Source organism: Belonocnema kinseyi, chromosome 8, assembly GCF_010883055.1.
Source record: "Belonocnema kinseyi isolate 2016_QV_RU_SX_M_011 chromosome 8, B_treatae_v1, whole genome shotgun sequence".
Taxonomy (NCBI): Eukaryota; Metazoa; Arthropoda; class Insecta; order Hymenoptera; family Cynipidae; genus Belonocnema; species Belonocnema kinseyi.
The window spans coordinates 29,008,963-29,031,178 of NC_046664.1; the positions used below are offsets into that span (position 1 = coordinate 29,008,963).

At 28.0% G+C, this 22,216-nt stretch overlaps 1 protein-coding gene and 1 non-coding gene across 2 annotated transcripts in view; one reads left to right on the top strand and one right to left on the bottom strand.

The window, feature by feature from the left end:
• Window positions 1-16,069: 16,069 nt before the first annotated feature.
• Trnav-uac lies at window positions 16,070-16,142 on the bottom strand. Its single transcript has one exon. It is a non-coding gene; the product is annotated as a tRNA-Val (tRNA).
• A 3,792-nt stretch (window positions 16,143-19,934) lies between these two features.
• LOC117178892 (katanin p60 ATPase-containing subunit A-like 2) overlaps window positions 19,935-22,216 on the top strand; it is a 32,282-nt gene continuing 30,000 nt past the window's right edge. The window contains exon 1 of the mRNA XM_033370419.1: window positions 19,935-20,114. Coding sequence (XP_033226310.1) covers window positions 20,061-20,114 — 54 coding nt within the window. The 5' untranslated portion in view covers window positions 19,935-20,060. The remainder of the gene's footprint in view (window positions 20,115-22,216) is intronic.

Consider the following 22,216-nt stretch of genomic DNA (forward strand, 5'->3'; position numbering starts at 1 on the left):
TGTGTAGGTTTGAAAGAGTAATTACAACTTTGAAAAACTGTTTTTTATGTTACTTTTGTAATTTGTATTTTTCATGAACTATTTTTGTGCATTCAAATAAAAATAAATTAAATTGAGCATAGAAAAATATGGTGTTGTATTTGACCATAAGATCTAGTTTTTATATTGCAAAATAAATACCTTTTTGGAATTATCAACAATGCAGTAATTTTTTTCTTAAAGTTTAGTATCTAAAGAGTATAACTTTCAATTTACCTAAATATTCAAAAAATACGCGTGTTATGAATTTTTAAGTGAAAAAAAGCACTTTTGTCGTTTTTCTCAAAAATTTTTTTCACTAACTTCAATTAAACGAATAGCTACAAAAACGATTCCATTTTAAAAAACATATTTTAAACTACATTACATAATTTTTTTGTGTGCTAAAATATTCAAAGCCGGCTGCGCGGGACATGTTTGAACATGTGGGATGAAAAACACCCCTTGTCCCATTTACGTAATAAAAAAGAGTTGTGCCAGTTGAGGGTTAAAAATTCAGCATTGTTTCCAGGCTGCTAAAAATTTGCAGGTTTACTAAAGAAAATCTTTAGATAATTGCAGTTTTCAATTTACCCCTAGCAACGTTATAATTAACGGAAGTGACTATTTTCTTTTCAGCACATTTCAAGGAAATGTTAAAATTTGACAATAACAAAATAACTAAGATTTAACTATAATTTATTCATTAAATAATAGGGGGTGCCAATGTATTTTCAATCTAAAGCAATGTATGCAATTCTTGGCTTCCCCTGTCAAGAAGTGGGTGTTATGTTCTTGCAATGGTTTCTATTATCGGAAATCGGAAAAAAATAGAAACCAAAGATACTACAAACTAAACAAAAATCTTCGAATATTAAAGATCTTGTTGATTCTGCTAAAGGAGTTACTTGGAAAAGGAACTTAAAATCCAAAGACACTTACAACAAAGAAAATCAAGTAAGTAAGTAATTAAGTAATTGCAGCCAGATTATTTGTTTAGAAATGAAAAATAATTAATAAAAATATTTCTCTTCACTATTCACTTCTTAGCAATACTATTAAAATTTAGTTCCCATTGTGTAAGAGATTCGAAAAACTATACTTTTCCCCACCACCCTTGTAAAAAGGCACAAGTAAATTATTATTAATTGCTTAAATCATTTCTGAATATATCTAAAACAAAAAATATTACCCTTAACATTCGTTAATTGTGTTATTAATTGCAGAAAATTGTAATTTTGTACGATTTTAAGCAAAAATGTTGTTTGAACAAACGAAGATTGTTTAAATGATTAAAAAGTATATTAAACAGGAAGTAATTTTCTTGACATTCCTCAAATTTATATCATTTATCCCGAAAGATAAAAACTTTCTACAAAATAAAACAGGAAATAATTGTTTAAACAAATAATTATTATTTAAACAATTCAACATTATTTGAAAAATCTTTGGGAACGCGTCGCTTATGGATTAAAAACATATTCCGAAAAAGTCTTTAGCATAATCTTTATAGAAAACCGCGATTCTGCATTTTTGTCAGGCTCGATAAAAGGGTATTAAATGGGGGGAGGGGTCAAAAATTAAAATCGGCATTCTCATTGGATGTAAATGGCGCACTTATTTAAAACTAATCAATCTGGAAATAGATTCTTTACAATAAACCATCAATGTAGAATTAATTAAATTAATTTTCGGGCCACAAAATAGTCTTTTAGTATAAAAGATTAATTATTTGATTTTAGTCTTCACAAATAAACTATTGATTTTCAATTTGAAGGAAGGAATACCTTTTTCCATCAATTTAAATTTTTAATTATTTTGTTGCTGTAATTTACAATTATTATAAATTGTTAAAAATTGTGTTATAAATTATTTTTTAATTGCGCGTGTAGTTTTTCTTTTAATCTTAAGAAATAACATTTCAAGAAATGCAGATTTTTAAAAAAACGACACGATGTGGAAAAAAATGAATGGGCGAAAGTTGATAGCTAAAAAATGATCGTCAAATTTTCGGTACATTATTTTTCGATAGGAGGCGAAGTTTTTATTTTATTCGTAAATAATAACATTTAAAAATTAAAATTTGCAGAAAAAAGACGCAAGGTACAAAGGAAATTAAAAGACATACATTATTTTTCGATAGGGTGAAATGATAAATTTTCAAAACAAAAATATAAATTTTCAAATAGAAAGTTTATTTTCTATTTAATAGTTGCATTTTAAAATAAAGAGATAAATTACTAGCGAAACAATTGATTTTTCAACTAAATAGTGAAATTTTTGACTAAAAAATATCAGATTTCCTCGAAACATGGAATAGTTAAACTTTTTATTAATAAAAAATTAATCTTGACCAAAAAAAGAAACATATGTTCAATGAGGTAGTTCAACTTTCAAGGAAGTAGATGATGTTTTTACTAAAAAAAAATTAAAGAAATTAATTAGACCTTTAACCACATAATTAAACTTCTGAACAAATAGTTGAATTTTCAATCAAAGAAATGAATCCTCAACCCAAGAAAATTAATTTTTAATATGGTAGTTTTAGTTTAACCACGTAGCTGCATTTTTTTACCAAAAAAGCTTAGTTTTTAAAACAATAACTGCATTTTTGAAAATATAATTTCATTTTTGGATAAATAGTTGATCTTTTGAACAAATAGCTGAATTTCCAAGGAAAAAGATAAGTTTTCTATAACAAGTGACGAATATTTTACAAAAGAGATAAGTTTTCAAAGTAAAAAAGAATCAAATATTTGAAACCAAAACTGGGACACTTAAATTTTCAATTTAAAACTTAATTTCCATCATTAAAAAATTTTCAAACAGTTAAACTCAGAAATAAAAAAAAAACGTTAACATAAAATACATTAATTTTGAATCAAATTGTTGAATTTTTAAGTTAAAAAGACGAATCTTCTACAAAAAGGTTGAATTTTCAGCACAAAAATATGAATTTTCAACAAGACAATAGATTTTCTCTTCAATAGTTACATGCAAAAATAAATAGTTTAATTTCTATCCAACAGTTAAACATTGAAAAAAAGATGCAATTTTAACCAAATTGTTTCATTTTTAAGTTAAAAGGCGAATTTTCTAGAAAAAGGTTAAATTTTTAACACAAAAACATGAATTTTGAACAAGAAAGCTTATTTTCTATCAAATAGTTACATTTTGAAATAAATAGTTTAATTGTTACCAACTAGTTGAACTTTTAACTAAAAAGATTAATTTTCAACCAAGCATATTAAATTTGTACTCAAAAAGACGGAATTTTTACAGAGATAAATTTGCCATAAAACAGTTAAATTTTCAACCCGAAAAAAATTCTGAACGAAACCTGTAACAGTCCATACTTCTGCAAAAGTCTTTATTTGTAAAGTTCAATATTCACAGAAAAAACGAATTTATAATGAAATGGCCGAATTTTTAGCTAAAGGAAATCAATTTTTAACAAAAAATTAAATAGATAAATTTTCATTTAAAAAAATTAATTCTGAACCAAAAAGAAACGAATTTTCAACGAAATGATTCAACTTTCAACCAAAGAGATGAATTTTTAATAAAGTAGTTAAACCTTTAATCACGTAGTTGAATTTTTTTACCAAAAACATGAAATTTTAACAAAATAGTTGAATTTTCAACAAAATTGTTAATTTTTTTATCAAACAGTAGATTTTTCAGCCAAAAGAAATGGAATTTCTCAACTAAGAGGCTGTTAATAGACTTTTCAAAAGTGGTTGAGTTTTATTTTTGATTTTCATAATTATAACTTTGGATCGAGAAAATGATAAAAAAAAGGAGTAGTTTTTTGAAATCAGAGGAAAAAAGAAGTTCTTTAAAAAGGTTAAAAAGTCTGAAATATAAAAATGATTTGAAAATATATTAGGTTATTATTGAACTGTGCATCTTTCGCTAAATTAAACAAATTATTTTCAAATTAGTCATTAGTAAAATCAGTAAAACGAAACGATTTCAGAATTTTTTTTTGTTTCTTTGAATTTTTCATTTAGAAGCTTTTTCGAAAATGTTGAAAGCGGAAAAAATTGGTTGTTTTGATAAGCAAAATTCAGCATAATTCTCAATAATCTTTTATTTTAACTAAAAATATATTAGAAAATCCTGGTGAAAAACGTATACACAGTAGGAAATATCGTTTATAATTTTATCATTTGTGTTATACAAAAATGTAGTTCTTACGTATTTATTAAAAAACTTTATTCCATATGATGGGTATTTTCCGAAAACCAATTCCTAGAAATTGTGGGAACAGCGCAAAAAACATTTTTTCTCTTTATTTTTATATGAAATTAAACGTTTCGTTTCTGAATTGTATATTTATAATAAATGTTATTGGAAAAAATAGTATAAAAATCTTTTGATATTAACATTTATTTATATAATTTCATAAGTAAAAAAAAGAACTTTTTGCAAAAAATAACTAAACTAAAAAATATTTTTCTCTCCTAAATTACTTAATTGATTAGATAATAAATTACTTGAAAGTATATACAAAAGTATAAACAATCTGGTATATAAAAATAAAATCTAGTTGTGCAATTTTGTGAAATATTAAAGAAACCTATACAAATTTAAAAAAAAAACCGAAAAAATAGTTCTTAATTAATTTAATACAAATAGAATCCTATTATGCCCTTGCTAATTGAACAATCAGTTTTACCATAAATAAAAAAAGGAGAAATAATAAAAATCGGATAAAAAAATTATTTATTTCAAGCAAAATATTTAGCAGTTACATTTTTTATAATTATAATTCTTCAAGCTGGAAATTTGATTTTTTTTTTCTTTGAGGACTTTCACCTTAAATTCAATACACAATTTAAAATTAAAATAAAATTTGAAGAATTTTTTTTCATTTCACGAAAGTTTTAATTACTCTTAATTTTAAACGTCCAGTGCAATCGAGCAGTTCCCTAAAATTATTTGTTAACTCTTCTATCATAAAATGTTATGGTGTATTCCATAGAATAAAAATAATACCTTTGTAGAGCATCCCGGTGTTGCTCTACATTTTTTTGCACGTGATTCCATTCACCATCACAGGTTGATTTGTTGTCCAGAAAAAATAAAACTCGGGGTTATCTTGAAGAAACTAGAGCACCACAGATTGTTTGATCAATTCTTGAAAATATCTGATTAAAAGAGCTGGTTTAATTCAGACGATAGGTGCTTTTGTGACTTGGCACATTATAGGAATGAAGTTCTTCTTCCTCGAGGGTCAACCATGCGACTGTCGACTCTGTCGCAGTGAGAGACCGTGCTAAAGTTTCGCGGGTCGATCGAACACGTTTCTGCACACTCCCTCCTCCTATAAACCACCCCCTACGAAGCGCAACGCACCCTTGGCCGAAAGAAAAAGCGCACCACCGCGCCGCATATCCGTGACGGGCATCAATGCCGTATACAGATCTTAGAATCACAAAATCAATAAATTATTATTTTTGGGTACAGAATTCCTGAAAATAAAACTAAGAATCTAACGACAAAATTTGGACAACCACTTAAAATGTTCTTATTGCAATTAAAAGAAAGATAAAATTTTCCCAAAAAAGAAAAGGAATTCTTTTTTGGACGAAAATAAAAAAGAGGAAAGAAAACTGAGAAGTCAAACAATAAAATCCCCTTTCATCTTTTTTTATTTCTTTAATCTTTTTTATTTAAATTATTATGAAATATTTTTTGTAAATAATCACCAACGTTCCATCATACAGCACCCTTATCAAGGCAAAAAAAGTAAATAAATTTTTTTGTTAATTTCGAACACGCAGGAACAGCAACGGAACAACTATGCTCCTTCCCTGACACCCGAAGATCGAGTTAGGGTCAGAATGCAAACCCATCATAAATATACCTGAAATATCAGGTGAATTATAATTTGTGCCTTTTGACTCTCACCGCATACTTCAGGTAGGTTTGTGATGGTTTTCCATTTTGACCCACACTTGATTCTCGGGTGTCGGTGAGAAATCATCGCGGTTCCGTTGCTGCTCCTGCGTTCTCAAGTTTTCAAATTTTTATTTACTTTTTTGCCTTGAAAAGGGTATGTCTATGAAACTTTGGTGATTATTTTTTATATATAATTTTTTTTTTTGAGATTTCATAATAATAAAAATAAAAAAGTCGAAATAAATAAAAAAGAGAAGGGAGGGGATTTGGTTATTTGCCTTCTCATTTTTCTTTCCTCTTTTTTTATTTTTTTCCGAAAAAAGAAAACTTTTTATTTTTTAAGACATTTTTTATCTTTTTTAAAACTTGATTTTTCAAACATGATTATTGGAAATTAAATAGGATTTTAAATTTGACTCTAATCTCATTTAAATTTCTTTCATTTTATAATTTTAAATGGGCGAAAATAAATTTTTATTTAAAAATCTGAAATACTTAAATTTTTAACCAAAAAGACAAACTTTTAGACAATAAAATTAATTTTGTAACAAAAAGATTAGTTTTATACCAAAAAAATACAATTTTGCAACAAAATACTTAAACTCTAACGAAATAGGTAAATTTTCAATTAAAGTCTACAAATTTTCAATCAAATAGTTAAATTTTGAACCTCAAAAACAATCAATTTTTAACAGAAAATGTAATAGTTACATTTTTTGTAAAAAATTAATTTTTATCTAAACTGATGAACTTCCCACTAAAATTATGTATATTTGACTGGGATAGGTGAATTTTAAACTACAAAAATGATTTTTTAACTAAAAAAATTAATCTTCATCTGAAATAGTTGAACTTTTAACCAAAAAAAAGAATCATTTTTACTAAAAAAGATCAATTTTAAACCAAAACTTAAATATTAAGTTTCTAAGTTAAGAAAATCCATGTTCAACCCAGAAAGACGAATTTTCAACAACAACAGTTGAACTTTAAGAAAAAAAAATATTTTTAACAATGAGATTTACTTTCAAAGAAAAAAGTGGATTTTCTACCAAAAAAAAGTTTTTTTTTAACTGAATACGTGAATTTTCAATTAAAAAGACAAATTCATATGCAAGTTGATTAATTTTAAACTATAAAAGGTCAATTTTCAACTCAAAGTAGAAGGTTAAAATTTCAGTTGAAAAAGTAAATCTTCAACTAAACTGATCTATTTTCAACTATAATGATCAATTTTCTACAAAAAAAAAGATAAATCTTCATCCGAAAAGATAACATTAAACCAGAAATGGAAAAGTTGATTTTTTCGTTAAAAATTGTATTCTTAACCAGAAAAAAATCGGACTTTCAGAAAAATAGTTAAATTTTCGGTCAAAAAATTCCTTTTTATCTAAAGAAAAAACAAGTTTTCAGTCAGATAGCCCATTTTCCGATCAAAGAAATTAATTTTTAATAAAAATGATGAATAATAATTTGGAATACTTTAATTTTCAACCAAAAAGAAGAATTTTTAGACAAGGAGATTAACTTTCAAAGAGAAAAATTCTTTTCTACGAAAAAACTCAATTTTTTAAACAAAATACGTGAAGTTTCAACGAATGAAATGAATTTTCAATTTAAAAAGACAAAATTAAATCCAAATTGTTACATTTTGAACAAGAAAATGTCAATTTACTATCCAAAAAGCGAATGGTTAAATTTTCACTTGAAACAATTAACTTTCAATCAAACTGATGAATTTTCAGGGAAAATGATGAATCTTCAATTGGAATAATTCAATTTTATACTTACCAATTTTCAGAAATATCATTCAGAAATATTTCCTTTTCGAAATATTACTTCTACTCTAAAAAATACTTGAAGTAACTACTCTCTTTTTATAAAATTTGGAAAAAGGAACTTTTAAATTGTGACGAATTTTAACTTGGACCGGATTTTTTAAACTTCTTGCTTTTAAATCCCAGTTTTAATTCATTTAAAAAATTCCCGTTATATGTGAAAATTGCTCTGTTCCAAATGAAATTATATTTCTTTACAAAAGCCCCCTATCCTAAAATAAAAACGATAATTATTTTCACTCTTACTGAAGATAAAGTAGAAGCCACTTTTCTAAATTGAACAAAATTATTTAAATAATGAAAAATTTAATTTTTCTAAAATCAGAAATAAGTCTGTTAACTTGCAGGTCATTTCCCGATCTTTACGGTTTCTCGGTCAATTCGTCACCATCTCCCCTTTTAACGCTACCGTAACAATAGAGAATGAGCCCCCCCCCCCCCCTCGCTGTTACGTAACTTGTAGTAATCTGATTTGTTTACTAAACATAAAACTTTTTCTATGTGTGAAATAAGTGTTGTATATTTTTTATGTGTAGAATTTTTGATAAGAAATAATATAAATTAATGTTTTTGAAAACATCATTTTTTATGAAGTTAGAATTTTTTGATATCACCAAAAATACCACTGCGAAGTTCCATGAATTTTTTCACTATGCGTATATTTATTTGTGTTCATTTTTTTTAGCATTTTGCTTCCAATGGAACTTAAGAGATTCAATTCTTGAAAATTACCTGCAACTCACAAAAAGTAACTTGAAATTTACCTAAAATGTATGTAAAAGTACCAGTCAAATTATGAAATTAATTGCAAAGTTAATGGAAATTTACGATAATAATTGTTGTAAATTGATTAATACTCATATGTATGTATTTAATCTCTCCCTTCTACGGGTTTGAGGGCCTCCGCTCCCTGCACAATATATATTTAAAATTCCATCCTTAGTCTAACTTAACTACTACTTATATTCTACTCTTTCGCATTACGTACGATAAACAATAGTAATAGTAGTGATATTAATTCCTAAAATGAGCGAGCTTCCAGGGCTTCCGTTTCCTTTTACCAAAAAAATGCATTTTCCACGATATTGAAAACAATTTTCGTTTTTTACTATCCCTTTTCAGGATCACCCGTTTGGCTCTGCCCTACTCCCTTGCTTTCCCTTACTTCTTCCAATTTCTTCATCCACATCACTCCCTGTCCACTGCCATCCAAGCTCCATCTTACACACTCATCCACACTCAACTGTCCCTCTTCCTTTCCTGTACATGTCTCTAATACATGTGCCCATGACTCCATTTCGTATCCACATACTCTGCATAAATTCTCCTCTTCATCCATCCAATATCTGCATGCTCTCACTCCTTCTCCCATTCTGAACCGTACAACCCTACTCCATTTTTCTTCCTTTTTTATTTTTTGCAGATATTCTGGTTCCGTCAACCCTCTGACCATCATATACCATCTATTGTACCTCGAATCTATAATCTTTGTCCATCTCTCTTCTCCTTGTTTAACCAATAGCTCTAACTCTATGTCCTGCCACTCCATAACCCCTTCTCGAATATTACACACCCTTCTGATTGTTCTCCTTCCTTCCTCCCATTTTGAATTTCCCACATTACCTCTCGCTTCATTGTTCCGAATTTCGCCGAAACATGCTTGTGCAATTCTACTTCCCTCTCCCCTTTTTAGCTTCTCTTCAAACCTCCAGGCTCTTTTAATTTGTCTAGTAACCATATTTTCTCTTCCTAACTCTTCTTTCAACATATATCCTAGGCAACTCCAGCTAACCCTCATTACCCACCTTAGAAATAGCTCCTGCATGCTCTCTACTTTCCTATGTTCCTTCCATCCCCAGATCTCCATACCATAACACAACACTGCCCACACCAACGCATCAAACAACCAGACCCTCATTCTCCAATCGTTCTTGAATCTTCTCTTTCCTATACCCCATAGTTGGCCCATTACTTTACTCGCACATTCAATTATTTTCCTCACCTGCAGCTCGTTTCCCCCTCTGCCTCAAACCAAAAACCTAGATAACAGAACTCCTCCACAATTTCCACTTTTTGCCCGTTAATCTTCCAAACGTAATTTATTTTGCTCTTTCTATTTCTGAAACACATCACCTTTGTCTTATCTACGTTCACCGTCAGCTCTTTTGTTCCCTCATACTCTTCAAAGATTCTCATCATTAGGTTCATCCCCTTCTCATCATCTGCTAATAGAACTACATCGTCCGCGTATGCTAGAGAGTATAGTTTGCTATTACCCAAAACTGTTCCTCCTTTCCCTTTCTCCTTTAGCTTCTCCTCTAAGTCTGCCAATAGGGTACTAAATAGTAACGGACTCAACGGGCACCCTTGCCTTAGACCTCGGCCTGTCCAGAAAACCTGCCCTTTTATCTTTCCTATTTTCACCCTAATCCTGGTTTCAGTAAAAATTTCCTTTATCCTCTCCACCAACTTTTCCTCTACACCCCTCTCTTTCATTGCCTGCTATAGCACTTTTCTGTTCACTGAGTCAAACGCTGCTTTCAAATCTACGAACAAGGCGACTAGTTTCCCTTTCTTTCTCCCCAAATTTCTGTTAACTGAATAGTTAAGTACGTAGATGTTTTCTATAGTTCCCATCCCTTTTATAAATCCCGTCTGATTATGTGGGATAGTTTCTTTTTGTTCTACTTGACTCTCCAACCTTTTTCTTAAGATTTCTGCATATATTTTATAGCCGACTGACATGAGAGTGATCCCTCTGTATTCCTCCACCTTCTTTCCTTCCCCTTTCTTGACAAGCGGTACCACTAGTCCCGTGGTCCACTCTTCCGGCCAACCTTCCCCTTTCCATACCTTGTTGCCGATCTTCCACATCCCATCCCTAATCCCTTCTCCTCCAAACTTCATCGCTTCGTTCTCCATCCCATCTTCTCCCGTCGCCTTGTTTCTTTTTAATCTATTTATTGCCTCATCTCCTTCTTCTCTTGTTATCTCGTTCCCTTTCTCCATTTCTCCTTGGACTATCCTACACTTTTACCCTTTGATCTTATTTTGCTCTCCCCCTAATAGACCCTTAAAATAATCCGTCCATTCCTCCATTTCTATTTCTTGGTTAACGCCCTTTTTTCCCCTCTATCCCCATTTATCACATCCCACACCCTACCTTCTTTGATCGCTTTTTCTACTTCTGCTTTATATTCTGCCTTTCCCCTTTGTCTTTTTATTTCCAGCATCTTCTCATGTTCTTTTTTCCTCCTGTTATGCTTCTCCTTCTCCATTTCCCCTCTTCTCCATTTCCCCTCTTCTTCATTTGCTCACACGCTCTTTTATTCTCTCTTTACTCTCCCAGCATTCCTCGTCCCACCAGCCTCTCTTTCCCCCTACTCTTTCTTCATTAGTACCCAACTCATCTTTTACCTTTTCAATGGACCCCTTCAACCTTTCAATTAATGAGTCTATTCCCTCCTCTTTTTCATACCTAACCTTCTCCTTTTCCATCTTTCGTTTAAACTCTTTTAATTTATCTCCCCCCCCCCCAGATTCCCATTTTCGTGTTTCTTTCGCACCCTTTTTCTTTTCTCCCTCTGCCGCGCTTACTGACTCCTCTTCTTAGTGTGACTATGCCCGGGAAGTGCTCGGACCCTATATCATTCCCTACCTTCATACTCCCTATCATATGCCGCATTCTTTCTTAAGCCAAGATGTAGTCTATTACTGTTGCTCCCTTTCCTATGAATATGATCTCCCCTTTCTCAACTCCTTTCATATCGCCATTGCATATAAACCATTCTGTATCTCCTATCATGTCTAGTAACTTCCTTCCCTTCCTGTCCGTCTCTCTATGTTTGGAGTTCCTTATAAATGTCTCCTTATCTTCATCCCATAACTCTCCTCCAATTCTTCCTTCTTTTCCTCTATTCACCTCCTTATTACTCTCCAGCCTTCCTCTTCCCCTCTTCTTCTGTATACACACACCACCGCTATTTCTACTTTCCTAATTATAATTTTTCTTATCATTGTTCCATCCATTTCCTCCATGTCCCCATCTTTTCTCCCTTTTACTGCTAATTCTTTTTTCACCCCTGACACCATGCCGCCCATCCCTCTTCCTTTAACGTGTCCTTTCTTGCTTCTTACATTGTCCACAGATAACCTTTCGGTAACAGCTTCTTTATTCCCTTAGAGTCCTTCTCATCTGCCCACGTTTCACTCGTCGTAATCACATCCCACTTTTCCAACTCTTCCCAATATCTTTTATTCTTGTTCTTCAAACCTGACACATTCCAGAAAGCTATTTTCACGTTTCTCTCTTTCCTTCCCTCTTCTTTCCTCTTCACTTTGTTTCCCCTTTGCCGTTTGGAAACCCCTCTGATTTATTTCTAGACTCTTTTTCGTCTCCCTCCCTCCTACCTTTCTCGAGACTTTTTCCTTTTCTTCTTAATTCTTCTAATTCTTCATCCCAGCACCATTCCTCACCATTTATCCATAACCTGTCTCTCCCTATCCACACCATATGGCCCCTTTTCCTCTCTACCAAAGCCCTCTGCTCTATTTGCCATCTCCTTTTCCTCTCCCTCCATGTCAGATCTTCTTCAATTCTTTCCCTTCTTCCTCTCAATAATTTTTTTCCCTCCATAATTTTCTTTTTCTCCTCCTCACTCCCTCACTTTTACCAGAAACATTCCTTCTTTTCCTTCCTTTGTCCATCCTATTCTCTTGATCTCACTGAGTCTTTTCTTCAATCCGTCATTCTCACTTCGGACGTTCTTTTCATTCCCTTTAACTATTTCCTCATTTTCTGCCTTTTCCCCCATATGCTCATTCCTAATTTCTAGACTGGATACCCGTTCTTCCATCTGTTTTATTTCTCTAGATCTCTGTTCGTCAGCCTCTCTCTGTCTATTCTCAATGCTCTCTAGCTTACCCCAAACCTTGTCTTTCTCCTTCTTCCATCGTTAATGCCATTCTAACCATTTTTCTCTGACCTTTTTCACTTCCCCCCTTACATCGTTTCTCTGCCTATTCATATCTCTATTCATGTCATCCAATCTCTTTCTTGTTTCCTCTCTAAGCCCTTTAATGAGAGCTTCCAGTTTTTCGAAGATCCCGCAACCCCCCCCCCCCTATCTTTCTCTGGTGTTTGCGTTTAATTCTAACTCTCTTGTTATCTTGGTCCCTTTCTACCTCGTCTTTCCCAGCCACTCTTTTCCTTTTTTCCTCCCCTTCACTGCTAGTCGCGCTTGCCTTTTTTTGCCATTCATCCAGACTGCAAAGTTACTGGAAATTTACGATAATAATTGTTGTAAATTGAATAATATTTTTATTAAATTGTAACAAAACAGTTCAATTTTCAAACAGATTAATGTTAATCCAAAAGTAATAAATTTCTATAAAAAAGATGCATTTTCGACAAAAAATGAAACAGTTAAATTTTTAATACAAAAATAATTTTTAATAAAAAACTAAGTTTTAAACAAATAAATGAAGTTTCAACAAAGAAGGTGAATTAGTCACCAAGAAGATTTATATTCTACTTCAAAAGACAAAGTTTCAACAAAATACAAACTTTTTCAACCAAATAGCTGCATTTTCAACTGAAGAAGATACATGTTAAACCAAACATTATATAATTGAATTTTCGGTTAGAAAATTAATTTACAACAAAAATTTTTGAACAAAAAAAGGTTTTAGAATAAAATTATGAATTATCAACAAAAAAATGAATTTTTAACGAAGTCGTTCTGTTCTTAACTAAGTAGTTTAACTTTGAACCATAAAAGGTTTTGCCTCAAGTATTTATCACTTTCTTTCTAATTCTGATAATATTTCTCGTCCTCTTTCAAAATGCATTAGAATTTTTTTTATTTCAAAAGTGACAAAATGGCGAACGTTTTTATGACAATAATCAAATTCAATTTATTCAAAACTCTACCTGTGCTGTGATGAAAAATTAGAAGGGATTTGATTTTAAAATGTTAACAACGTTTTTGTGGACAATAAAGCCAATTAGAAAAAGGGTATAGTAGCTTAATAAATGTCGACTTCAAGGGAAAAAGTTGCATGCAAAATTTGTTGAAACTGTTAATTTATGTTTTTTTCTTTTTTATGATTCCATAAAATTGTATTTTTAAACAAAATCTTGATGGATTTTTTAAATAGTCTAAAAATAATCTCTAGAAAATTTAACTATTTTGTAAAAAATTCATATATTTAGTTAAAAAGTCGTCTTTTGAACAGAAAATTGTTCTTGTTAGTTAAAAGTTCACTTTTCTGAATTAGAATTCAACTATCACATGAAAAATGCATCTTTCTTGATTGAAAATTATTTTTTGGTTAAAAATTCATTTTTCCGGTCTAAAAGTCCACTTTTTTTCTAAAACAATCGACTTTTTAACTTAAAAAATTTACTATTTCGTTCAAAATTCATCTTTCATGATAGAAAAGTCATCTTTTTTGTTTAAAAATCTAAAAAATGTGACTTTTTGTCTTGAAAATTCAAATATTTGATTGAATTTGACTGAAATTTTTGGTTGAATTATATCTAAATATGTCAAATAACATTTGAAAATTAGGTCATTTTAAGCATTTTAAAAATTAGGTCATTTTAATAATGTTCAAAAATTTAAAATAAGTATCCCAACAACTAAATAGAAAAAAAATGTTGTATTGATATTACAAAAAATCCTAAATTGATAAAAAATTATTTTTTCTCTGATATGATTTTATATTTTTATTTGTTAGCAAAATCTGTACATCTAAAAAATTCGCAATAATTTTTAAACCCATTGACAATATTTTTAATTTTTCAAATTTTAGAAACTGTCAACGCCTCTTTGGCGAGCAAAAGTGGAATAACTGGGTTTCAAAACATAATTTGTTTACCTCCTTTAGTAATCTTATATTATTTTATCTGGAATAGGCAGAACAAGCGCACTTTATCTGCCCGCGAAGTGGCAGTAAAATAGCACATTATTGTACTGCGATGAGCGGCACGTAAAGTGGCAGCATGGAGGAAGAAGTGAGTGAGAAATGAAAAAAAGTGAAAAAAAGAGTGAGAAGAATTCATTTTAAACCTAAGTTTAACTACGAAGTGAATTTTGGACTTCTAACGACACTCCACGCGCGTGCATATGCGGTACAATTAAGCGCTGTTTTCCAGAAAAAGAGCTCTTATTCTGCCTATTTCAGACAAAGTATCGTATGCGCCACGTCAGTAAAGTTGTTTTATACTCGGATGCAGTATTACCGACCTCGCCTTCGGCTGGGACGTTACATTCTGCATTCTCGTATAAAGTTCAACTTTACTGCCTAGGTACATAATCTACTATTATTTAAAAAACCATTAAATTATCAAAAATGTTAAGTCCCCGTCGCCTTAACTCACTGAGATATCTGAAAGTGAAACATTTTTTTCCTATATAAAAACATAATATTTATTCTAATAGAAAAGGAAAATTTTTAAATAGTATATTATATAAATAATAAAGTTTGTATAATTATACTTGCAATTAGGTCATGAAAGAATTATTCTTTATCGTTTTAAATAATGAATAATGTATACTTAATTATAACTTATCCATTTGATAAATAATTATAATGAATTAAATAAATCATTTATATTAAAATTTTAATTTTCTGGAATAATGTAAATATAATACATTGATTTATTATACATGCTATAACTATTACTTTATCATAACTTTAATATGTAATTCAATTAAAAGAAAACGTTTTTTAAACAATTTTTTTTTTATTTTTTGTTAAGAATAAAATTTGTATGTTAATATTCTAATTACGTCAGTAAAAAGCTTCAAGTTGAACACATAGCAAAACTATACAGCGCCCAAAGAGCGCCAGACTAGTATTCCGTGAATAGACAGGCGTGATGAAAACTGTACTGATTTTAGCATTATACAAGACGGCGACGACATTTCTCCACAGGACGTTGATTAAGTCTTCATATAATCTTTAAAAAAATTGAAAAATGTTGTCAGCAATTTTTTTAATTTTATGAAAAAAATGTACAACAAATTTTTAATTTGTTTAAAAATTATGTTTTGAAATTATTAACATAAAAAAACGTAAATAAGTCGTAAAACCTATGAAACACTAAAAATGTAAAAAAATGTCATGACAGGTAGTTTCAAATTCAATCCTAATTTAGAAATAGCGTTCTAATTTGGATTTAATGAAATTATGAACTTTTAAAGCACAAAAGTAAAACCAAGTTTTAAACAAATAAGTTTTATTTTTAACCAGCCGAAAAATAGGATTTAAATTGATCGTTTTTTTAATTATAGAGAAAAAAATGATTCCGGCCAGGATCGAACTGGCGGCCTTCTGCGTGTAAAGCAGACGTGATAACCACTACACCACGGAACCTATATACAAATTCTAAGTTTCTAAACGCACAGAAAAAAAATTCTGCGCGCACTCTGTTTTGATTCATTAATAATGATTTTTTCAAAGAAAAAAACATCTAAACCAATTTTAATTATCCACTTGTTCAAAATTTATATTCTACTGAAGTGCAAAAGATACATTTAATTAAAAAAAAGTATATTTTAATCAAGCATTTCATTTACGAAGTTTAAACATATTTAATGATTTCAGTATTAACGTTTAAAGAAACTAAATTGGACAAAATTTCAAGTTTAATTGATAACTAGTATAAATAAGAAATAAATTATAAATATAAATAATTTTCTCAAAAGGAAATTTGAATTCTCACACAGTTTTCTTGAATAAGTGATATCAATTATTACACATAGCAAAATTTAAAAACATTAAAAGGTTAAACAAATGTTTACTTAAGACGGTCAATGAACGAAAATTTAAATATTGTTTTCTTTAAAAGTTGGTATAAGAGGTCGGAATTCTGAGTGATAAACAAAATGTATATTCAACACTTTTTGAAAAAAAATGAAAGATAATTTTTTGTCATTTGTCCGAAAGAAAAAAAAATGTTTGCCACCGTAATAATATAAATATTTAGAAAATTCACAGATTCCAGCAAGAGTAAATTTCAATTATTATAAATAATGAGATCATAAAATTGTTTTAAATATGAAGTTGTTACCCTTTTGATTTTGCACTCTTGATTTAGATTATTTAATTAAGAAAAAATCGCAATGCACAATTGGAAAATTAATAATTTTTAACGTCTTAGTTTCAAGATTCTAATTTGAAAATGCTTCCATTTTTAAAGGAGATTTGGAATTATTTAATTTTTAACGCTTCAAATTTAAATTCATTAAGTTTGAAAGTCTTCAATTTAAAAAACATATCATTTTCAAATGATTTTTTAGTAAAATTAAATGTCATTTTATATTATATTATAATACTTCTTAATAATATATTTATTATCTTTGAGATTTCTATAATTTAAATTTAAATTATAGTTTTGAATGCGTGATTTCCAAATAGTTGATTTTTTAAGAAACTAAAGTTTGTTGGTTACAAAAGCTTAAATTCGAAAATATTTTATACAAATTTTCTTCAGTTTTTTAGTTTTCCAATTTTTAATTCAACACTGTTATAGTTTCAAATTCAAATATTAAAAATTTCAGAAGAATTTCATTATTAAATCTTTATAAGATACAAAACTTCATCTATTGTTTTAAATCAAAATAGATATCTTAGAAAAATTTTATAATTAATTTTAATGATAATTTATAATTTTTGGTATGCAATAACAATTCAGAATTCTAGAACGTCAGGAGCTTCAACTTGAACACATTATATTTATTTTGTGATTTCAAATTATAAAATTTGTATCGTTTCGAATTAAAAATTGTTTAATGTCAAAAATTGTGAATGTTACATTATTAAATATTGCACGTTTTTAATTAAAATTAATACAATTTTAATTTCTTTAAATTTCAGATTTTCGAAATTCAAAATTTCTAATCTGAAAATATTCCATTTAAAAAATTTCGAAATTGTCGTATTTTCGCCATATTAAATTGAAATCATTAAATTACGAAATTCCGCGATTAAACTAAAGTTTCTATTTTAAACTCATTGAATTAGAAATAATACAATTTCAACTCCTTTATAATAAAATTGAATGATTAAAAACAATTTACACTGCAATTTTTCAACTTGAGAGATTCTGATTCCACTTTTTTTTTATTGAAACCACTTACCTAATATAAAAATGATTTAGAACCTTATAAACTCAAAATAGTTCGATATTATAATGTTTAAATTTCACATTCTTTTCATTCAAAATTATTATTATTAATCATAATTGTTTCGAAGAATTTTTAAACTCTCTATATATTTAAAAAATTATTAAATAATATATTTTTAAATAGTTTTCATGTTTCTAATCGCAGGGATTAAAAATCTTGAGAATTAACTGCCACTGAATTTCTTAATTTCTTAGGCCCAAACAATTTTTCTTTTAGTTTTTGAAATAGTTCTGAATTTTCATTTTTTACAATCTTAAGAATCTTGTAATGTTTTGGACGATGATAAATCCAAAAAATAAAATATGCAAAATATAAAATTCTAAAAACTATAAAATTGCCAAAATATAAAAAATTGCGAATTGAAAAAGTCGCGAATAATAAAATTCCCAAACAGTTTCTAATATTCTCGAATTTGGAAATTCCCAAATAAAAAAATTCCTGACAATTTATAATATTGCCAAATTAAGAAACTATCAGAAAATAAAATTCGCAAAAAATGGCATATCAGTGCAAGTTATTTTTTCATAATGTGCGTAGTAGTTTTTTTTTTGTAAGTATTGCTCTTTCGATAAAAATCTCTTTTATTGTTCGTTTGTATTTCGAATTTTTTTCAAATATTTTTATTTTAAATTCAAACAGTAATATTTAAAAACTTTAAACATGAAAAAAATTTTCATCGAACTATTTGATTATTTTATTGAAAATAGATTATATTTATTAAAAAACAAGTTTTGTAGTTGTTTAAATTCGAGAACTTTCTATTTTGGATATTTCATAATTCGGCAATATTATAAATTGTCGGGAATTTTATTATGGGGCTGAAAAATCCCGAAAAATAAAATTAATGCATCTGTAAAATTCCCGAAATTCGAAAATTTCCAAAATATATAAATCCCGACTTAGAAAATCCCCCAATAATAAAATTTCCCGACAATTTATAACATTGCCGAATTTAAAAATTCCCGACTGAAATTTGCTGAATTATAAAATATTCGAACTAGAAAATTCCCGAATTTAAACTAATAAAAAAATTCTTTCTTAATAAATATTATTTATTTACTAAAAATAAAATAATCGACTTTTTTATTTTTGAAGTTTAAAAAAATTATTGTTTGAAATTAAAATAATAATAATTAAAAATGTGTATTGCTGGATATAAAATTTGGTTGCAAAATATGCATTGTATTTAAAAAAATTTTAACCCAAAATCGAAATGTTAATTTAAAAAAAATGTAAAAGAAACTTCGAGATAAATCAGTTCTTAATTAAATATTGCTTTGTTCAGAAAATTTCAACTAATAAAAATAAATTTATTTATTTAATTAAATATAGATTTTAAGTTCGGGAAAAATTTAAGAATAAATTTCTTCGTTCGAAACGCACGAATTTTTTAATGTGTTTCTTTATCCAAATTTTATACAATTATTTTTATCTCTAGTTCAAACCATAATTTTTTTTTTACTCTAAAGATTGGAAACAAATTTTCTTTGATATAAATATTTGATTATTGTAATTTTTAATATTAAATAATCTTCATTTAAAAAAAATTATAATTCTTTAAATTCAGGAATTTCCTACTTCGGTTGTTTTGCAATACGGTAACCTTGCGTCGGTAATATTATAAACTGCCGGGAATTTTATTTTTGGGAAAATTTCAAATTCTGAAAGTTCACAGTATCGGGAATTTCCTGTTTCAAAAAACATATTAATAAACAAATAACAATATAATAGGTATAAAAATTAATAAAATATTAAATATTCACAATAGGTATTTTTTTAATTCAAAATGTTAATAAAACATTAGTAATAAAATTGTTTACTTATATAAATAGTACCTGCTGGATAATACATAAATAATTAACACCTAGGGAAGATTTCTACGTATTTTTATTTATATTTATTTTAATGCAGAAAAACGTAAAGAGACGAGAGGGCTGCGTCATTTCCATAGCAACCACCTTAGTGACGTTTGGCTTGATTAAAATAAGTACATAGATTTTTCCGACAGAAGTGTATCGCTACAAATCATTTCAAAGAAAAAATAATTTTTCTCAACATTTGAAACTAGATTTACATTTTAAAAATTTCTAAATAATTTATTAAAATGGCAGACGGATATATGACAGCTAATAAAATGTCTCATCATGCTCGCGAGAAGGTAAGTTCAAAGGGAATTGTAATTTACTCCCTTAATCATGGAACTTTTTATGAGAAATAAATTTTAGACAATTTTAATCCTGCTTTACACTTTTCCTAGAGAATAAAGTGAATTCGCATCTAAAGCTGTATGAATTTCTTTTGATGTTATAATTCTTGATGCATTTTTGGATTCTCTTTGATGAACATTAATTTTAACTAATTTTGATTCTAACTCTGCAATCAGATTACACTTTCCCTTTAATTAATTTGAATCATTATTACGGCAATGAATATTTAAATTATTTAATAAAAAAACAGTTTTGAGTGTAAATTATTTTTACAGGGGACCTAAGGCGGAAAATGGTTGGGAATTTATTTTTTGACCGGAACCTTTACAAATATCAAAAATTTTAGATTACATGATATAATGCAATTTAAAACAATCCATATATTTTAAATCTTATTTGCAATAATATTTATAAGTTTTAAATAAGTTCGATTTCAACTTTTTTAATGTCAAGTTTCCATTGTTAATTGTTACAGTTATGATATAATTTAGTTTACAGTGCCCAATTCTAAAATATTTTACTTTGAAAATTGTATATCTTGGATCTTTATTTTCAACCGTAAATTTTTAATTTAGAGAATTTTAAAATGCAATTTTAAAGACCTAAACAATTGAAAATTAAAATCGTGTGAAATAGAAAATTTGGATAAAAAAGTTTTTAGTTGATGTACTGTAAATATAAATTAATTAATCTTTTTTTTTAAATGAACTGTTTTTTAAGATTTAAAAGGACAAAAATAATTGCTTTTACAAGATGCTTTTATTGAATTTCATCTTTTATTCAAATATTGTTTCAGTCCAAAAAATATTCCATTGGAAGCCCATGCAATTAAACCATTTTTATTTTTAAAAAATAACAATTATTTATTAGCAGTATTTGATTGATTATTCAAAACGAGCAATTATAAATCAAATATTCAAAACTAAACAATGCCAAACGGAATTATTCGAAACTTCAAACAATTCGTCTAAATCAAAGATATATTTAGAAGATTTTAAGAGATTCAAAATTTTATTAAAACTTTAAATAAATTTATACAATATAACAGAAAATTAAGATTTTTGAAGATTTCGAAAAAATGTAGAAGTTCGAAAAAATAATTTAAAGATAATATTTAAAAAGATTTTCAAAATTGTCAAGAAAAATCTGGAAGGTTTTAAAGTAATTGTTGAAACTTTTTATTATTAATTTAAAACTTGAAATGATTTCAGATAATGTAAAACAAAATGTAGAATTTTGCAGATTAAAAAAAAAACAGTTTAGAAGCTTTCAAGTATTGTGAAAAGTTTAAAAAATATGTTCTTTACATTGCTTAGCAAACTGAAAATTATTTTTTATTTTGAAAAAAATAATTTGAAGAAAATATTTAAAAGCGTTTCCTAAATTTTCAAAAAAGAATCTGGAAGATCTTAAGATCATTGATAAAAAATTAATTAATTTCAAACTTAAAATGATTTCATATAATTTAAACTAAAATGTAGATTTTTGCAGATCTTGAACAAACAATTTAGATGTTTTTTCTCCAGAATTATGAACCGTTTAAAAATTAACGGTACATAGGAAGATTGAAAATAATAATTTCAAGGAAATATTTAAAAGATTCTTAAAATTGTCCAAAAGAATCTGGAAAATTTTAATGCAATTTTTTATTGTTTCAAGGTTTATTAAATATTTAAAATTATTGCACATAATTTCAAACGAAATATAGAGGAGAGTACCCTAATATGAGATACTAACTCTGTTTGGCTTGATTGTCGAAAATCTATGTACTGAATTTAAAAGTAATATACGTCATTTTAAAGGAAATATAGTATTGCTGAAAATACAAAAAATGTAAAAAAGTGCTTTTTCCAAAATCGTCCAACTATTCTCATAATATGAGATACCCCAGGAAATAGCTAATGAAATGCAAAATAAAGTATTATTTTTAATGAAAAACTTCATTCTATGTTTCCGAATTATAAATTTACTGCTATTTAGATATATTTAGTTTTCGCAGTAGTCATAAACACTTTTGTAACCAATTTCCCCCGCGCAGCCACAGTGTTATAAA